This window comes from Oncorhynchus masou, chromosome 27, assembly GCF_036934945.1.
Source record: "Oncorhynchus masou masou isolate Uvic2021 chromosome 27, UVic_Omas_1.1, whole genome shotgun sequence".
Lineage (NCBI taxonomy): Eukaryota > Metazoa > Chordata > Actinopteri > Salmoniformes > Salmonidae > Oncorhynchus > Oncorhynchus masou.
The window spans coordinates 50,999,129-51,004,493 of NC_088238.1; the positions used below are offsets into that span (position 1 = coordinate 50,999,129).

At 44.5% G+C, this 5,365-nt stretch overlaps 1 protein-coding gene across 2 annotated transcripts; it reads left to right on the forward strand.

The window, feature by feature from the left end:
- The first annotated feature begins 246 nt into the window (after window positions 1-246).
- On the forward strand, window positions 247-2,940 carry LOC135516369 (myb/SANT-like DNA-binding domain-containing protein 1). 2 transcript variants are annotated; one of them, XM_064940632.1, is made up of 3 exons: window positions 247-809; window positions 1,077-1,364; window positions 1,692-2,940. In XM_064940632.1, the coding sequence occupies exons 1-3, from the start codon at window positions 550-552 to the stop codon at window positions 1,990-1,992; spliced, it is 849 nt and encodes a 282-aa protein (XP_064796704.1). In that variant the 5' UTR covers window positions 247-549; the 3' UTR covers window positions 1,993-2,940. The 2 variants fall into 2 exon arrangements, with proteins under 2 accessions (XP_064796704.1, XP_064796705.1); XM_064940633.1 differs by having other exon boundaries at window positions 247-803.
- The last annotated feature ends 2,425 nt before the right edge of the window (window positions 2,941-5,365 follow it).

Genomic DNA, 5,365 nt, shown 5'->3' on the forward strand with positions numbered 1-5,365 from the left:
ATTAAAAGCATTTAAATGCTTTAACATCTTGGCAGCCTGCCCAGTCCAAAGGCCCGTTGCCAAGGAAACAAATGACACCTGCTCTCTTGCTCTACTCCCTCCCCCAAGGCTCATATTTCAAATCTGTTTTTCCTGTAATCTCTGGTATACCTCATTGCCTTTCAGCTAAAAGCTTTTTGTTGTGGCATTGGAGCAAGAAAGCGAGAGAGAGGAAGTGAAAGAGAGGGAGTGGTTAAGAGAGGGGGGGAGGGAGAAAGAGGGGCCTCCTCCTAGTTGCTAGGGCAACTTGACATCACAGTGACGATTTCCTCCATTTAAAAGCTTTTAACCGGATCCCTCTCCTGCCCTAGGGCCCATTTTGAGTCCTCTTTCAGCTAAGCTCGGGGGAAGGGCACAGCACAGGCAGAGCGGTGTGTGACTGTTTGCAACCACATTCCACTGACATAATGCTAGACAGCAGAGAAGGGCTTCAAACTAAACCGTTTTTGGGGCCTATTTTTGTTTACAGAACCAAAACAGGAAGAGAGGGCTTTTGAGAGGGCTTTCAAAATGGCTGCAGAGGAGAGTTTTAGTTACCTCATTCCGGGCCACAGCGAGAAGCACAGAAGGGCCCGAAACTGGACCGATGCAGAGATGAAGGGGCTTCTGTATGTATGGGAACAGAATGTCGCCGAGCTGAAGAAATGTAAGAGGAACGCCAAGATCTACGAGAAGATGGCCCAGAGGTTCTTTGAGCTCACTGGAGAACAACGCCACCGGGAGGAGATAAAGATGAAAATCACCAACATGTCTTTCCAGTACAGGCAAGTGTAAGAAATACCTCCTATTTATTTTGGGGGGTGGGGGTTGAAAAAGGTGGCAACATAAATCCATAAAAATCTTGTATTGTATGAATGCACTTTAATATCCAGAAAGAACTGAAGTAGGCTACGTTGGAATGTAACTCCACAGGTGTCAGAGCATCCTGCATAACTAGAACTCAATACAGGCTGCTATGATACTTAGAAACCCAGACTTCTTATGTCACCTACTTTACCCAAACCAATATATACCATCCTTAACTCCTCATTTGACAGGAAAATGAAGTGCACAACCAATGGGAGCGGTGGGACACCCGACTGGCCGTACTACAAAGCAATAGAGAAGCTCCTCACCAAGACTGACGACAATGGAACTATGAACTCGTTTGAGCTCCAGTCTCCTGGCCCCTCCACCTCCACAGAGGCCTCGATGTCCCATGCAGAGGGCCTCCCCACGGGCTTCCTTCCGGAGTACACAGGCTCCTCGGATGAGATGGAGATGAGGAAGGACCTGATTGGATGGGAGAGCTCTGGCAGCCTGCACTCTGGACTTCCCTGTCCCGAGTAAGGCCATGTTTATATATTGGGCTTTAAATGAGGAAACAGAGAGAGAGAAAGAAAAAGAGGACACCTCCTAAGAGAGAGAGAGAGAGAGAGAGAAAGAGACAGAGAGAGAGAGAGAAAGAGAGAGATAGAGAGAGAGAAGGGGGGGGGTATCAAGCTGAGCTATTGAGCTAAACTGCCTAATTTCACATTATTTTGTAGTGAAACCGCTTTACCAAGTTTGATCGAAAATGGCCCTACATACAGAACTCTTGAATGCTTGTATAACTCTCTCTATAAATTATGTCATTACCATTGCTTTAACTAACAAAACCCCTTTCTGTCCAGTTCCCACCCGGCGCCGGCCAAGAGGAAGAAAGTGCACCAGCACCTGTCTCTGAAGCGGCGGAAGCTGAAGGTGATGGAGGCCATGCTGCAAGAGCAGCGGAAGGTGAGCCGGGCGGTGGAGGAGACGTGCCGCGAGGTGCGCCGCGTCATGCACCAGCAGAACTTCCTCCAGGTGCAGAGCCTGCAGCTCCAGGAGCGCATGATGAACCTGCTGGAGAAGATGATCCAGCCACTGACGGTCCCCACGCCAGCCTGGGGTGCTGCTGCCCAGCCTGGGGTCAAAGAGCCAGGCCAGGGATAAAGGGTCCAGAGTGAGGGGTCAAGGAGGGTGGTGGTGGTGGTCAGGACTCCCTAAAAACACGGCACTTCGATACAAGTGACTTTTCGTAGCAGGTTAGGTGAGCATTTCTGCTGACCCTAAAACCTAACCCTTTCCCTAACCTTAACCTAATTATCCTAACCTGCTACATTAATTATCCTAACCTGCTGCGTAAGTTCTCCTAACCTGCTACGAAAAGTCATAGCTGTATCGAAATTGCGTCCCGGTGGTGCTCACGATATGGCTATGTGTTATATGCTACATGGCTATGTGTTATATGCTACATTGCTATGTGTTATATGCTACATGGCTATGTGTTATACGCTACATGGCTATGTGTTATATGCTACATGGCTATGTGTTATATGCTACATGGCTATGTGTTATATGCTACATGGCTATGTGTTATACGCTACATGGCTATGTGTTATATGCTATAATATGGCTATGCTTCAACTGGTGTATGGCACTTTTTAACAACTGATTGAGAGTAAATAATGTCAATCTCACCCTAACCTTACCTCTGACCTGAATGCTCAATGGCAGAGAGAGGATAAAGCAACTTGCTCATCAGTGCTGAGGCCAGTTTTGTCCTTTCTAGCATGGCTATCTAGTGGTTGCTGTGAGAGAGTGAGAGGTCAGGCGTGAGGGTTCAGAGGTGTATGGCTGAGGCTGCTTTAAGACAAGTTCCACCATTCATTGATCGTTTTGAGCGATATCTACAAGCTAAAAAATACTGTGCTTATTCACATTAACAAAAGACAACGTTTGTCCACAAATTCTATATTTTAATGACAAAAGGCATGGGCATTTGGTGTTGTATCACTTATTTTTTAATGTGTGTCCTGCTAGGGTGTATGCATCTTCCAACTAGCATAGCCTACTTGTTTGAAATGTATGACTGAAATAAAAACATATGTTCTGTTGTCATTTTTTGTCTCTTTCAACTATTCCTGATACAATCTTGTCTCCCTGTCATCCTAAATATTGTCATAATGTAGCCGACATAAAGTCAGCATTCACACTGTGTGTACTGTAATGTAATGTGATCTCCAAACAATAACACATCATATTAAATGATAACATACAGTACCAGTCAAAAGTCTGCACACACCTGCTCATTCAAGGGTTTTTCTTTATTTTTCCTATTTCCTACAAAAAAAGTGTTAAACAAATCAAAATGTATTTTACATTTTATATTCTTCCAAGTAGCCACCCTTTGCCTTGATAAAGTCAGAGCATCTGCTGTCTCAGCCACTGCCTGTCACCAAGGGTGTACCCCAAGGCTCGATCCTAGGCCCCACACTTTTCTCAATTGACATAAACAGCATAGCTCAGCTGGCTCCTCCCCGGGTTTTATGTTAAACGCTCTACGAAAAAGCTTTCTTAGTGTCCAACAAGCTTTCTCTGCCCTTAACCTTGTTCTGAACACCTCCAAAACAATGCCCCTTTCCCCACAGGTGTGATTACTACCTCTGAGGGTTTAGAGCTTGAGGTATTCACCTCATACAATTGCTTGGGAGTATGGCTAGTCGATACACTGTCCTTCTCTCAGCACAAAGCTGCAGGTTAAAGTTAAATCTAGACTTGGTTTCCTCTGTTGTAATCGCTGCTCTTTAACCCCACCCGCCAAACTAACCCTGATTCAGATGATCATCCTACCCATGCTAGATTACAGAGACGTAATTTATAGATTGGCAGGTAAGGGTGCTCTTGAGTGGCTAGATATTCTTTACCATTCAGCCATTAGATTTACAATCAATGCTCTTATAGGGCACATTACTGCACTCTATATGTACTCTTCTGTAAACTGGTCAGCTCTGTATACCCGTCGCAAGACCCGCTGGTTGATGCTTATTTATAAAACCCTCTTAGGCCTCACTCCCCCCTATCTGAGATATCTACTGTAGCCCTCATCCTCCACATACAACACCCGGTCTGACAGTAACATTCTGGAGGTATGTTGAGTCATTGTCCTGATAAAAAATAAATGACAGTCCCACTAAATGTAAACCAGATGGGATGGCGTATCGCTGCAGAATGCTGTGGTAGCCATGTTGGTTAAGTATGCCTTGAAATCTAAATAAATCACAAACAGTGTCACCAGAAAAGCACCCCCACATCATCACATCTCCTTCTCCATGCTTCCTGGTGGCAACCACACATGCAGAGATTTTAATTTTAATTTATTTTATCTTTATTTAACTAGTCAAGTCAGTTAAGAACAAATTCTAATTTACAATGAATGCAAAGGCCTCCTGCGGGGACAAAACACATCAAGAGAGACACCACAACACTACATAAAGAGAGACCTAAGGTCAACAACATAGCATGGCAGCAACACATGAACACACAGCATGGTAGCAACCATGATCATCCGTTCACCTACTCTGCATCTCACAAAGACATGGCTGTTGGAACCAAAATTCGCAAATTTGGAGTAGATGTTGACATGTGTCTGTTACTTGAACTCTGTGAAGCATTTATTTGGGCTGCAATTTCTGAGGCTGGTAACTTTAATGAACTTATCCTCTGCAGTAGAGGTAACTCAGGGTCTTCCTTTGCTGTGGCGGTGTCACAGCCTACTAGGAGTGGTGGGTTGGAATCAGGTGCAGAGAGCAGGGTTCAGTAAATCTTGATTTATTCTCTGGGCCAAAAAACGGTCACGCCAACATACAGGGCGCATAAAACAGACCAGCCCAAACACAGGACCAAACAGTCCGGAGAATACAAACATGAAAACCACAACCAGCAGAGTAACAAAAAACAATCTCGCACAAAACAAGGGCGGGTCAAACTACTACATATAGGGAAGCTAATTAAACCAAAATACACACAGGTGAAACTAATAAGACAAAACCAACAGACAAACAAAAAAGGGATCGGTAACGGCTAGTAGGACGGTGACGACGACCACCGAACAGGCAGGGGAGCCAACTTCGACGGAAGTCGTGACAGGCGGTCCTCATGAGAGCCAGTTTCATCATAGCGCTTGATGGTTTTTGCGACTGAAAAATTGACTGACCTTCATGTTTTAAAGTAATGATGGACTGTCGTTTCTCTTTGCTTATTTGAGTGGTTCTTGCCATAATATGGACTTGGTCTTTTACCAAATAGGACTATCTTCTGTATACCACCACTACCTTGTCACAACTGATTGGCTCAAATGCATTAAGAAGTAAATACATTTCACAAATTAACTTTTAACAAGGCACACCTGTTAATTGAAATGCATTCCAAGTGACTACCCCGTGAAGTAGGCTTGAGAGAATGCAAAGAGTATGCAAAGCTGTCATCAAGTCAAAGGGTAGCTACTTTGAAGAATCTCCGATATAAAATATGTTTAGATTTTTTG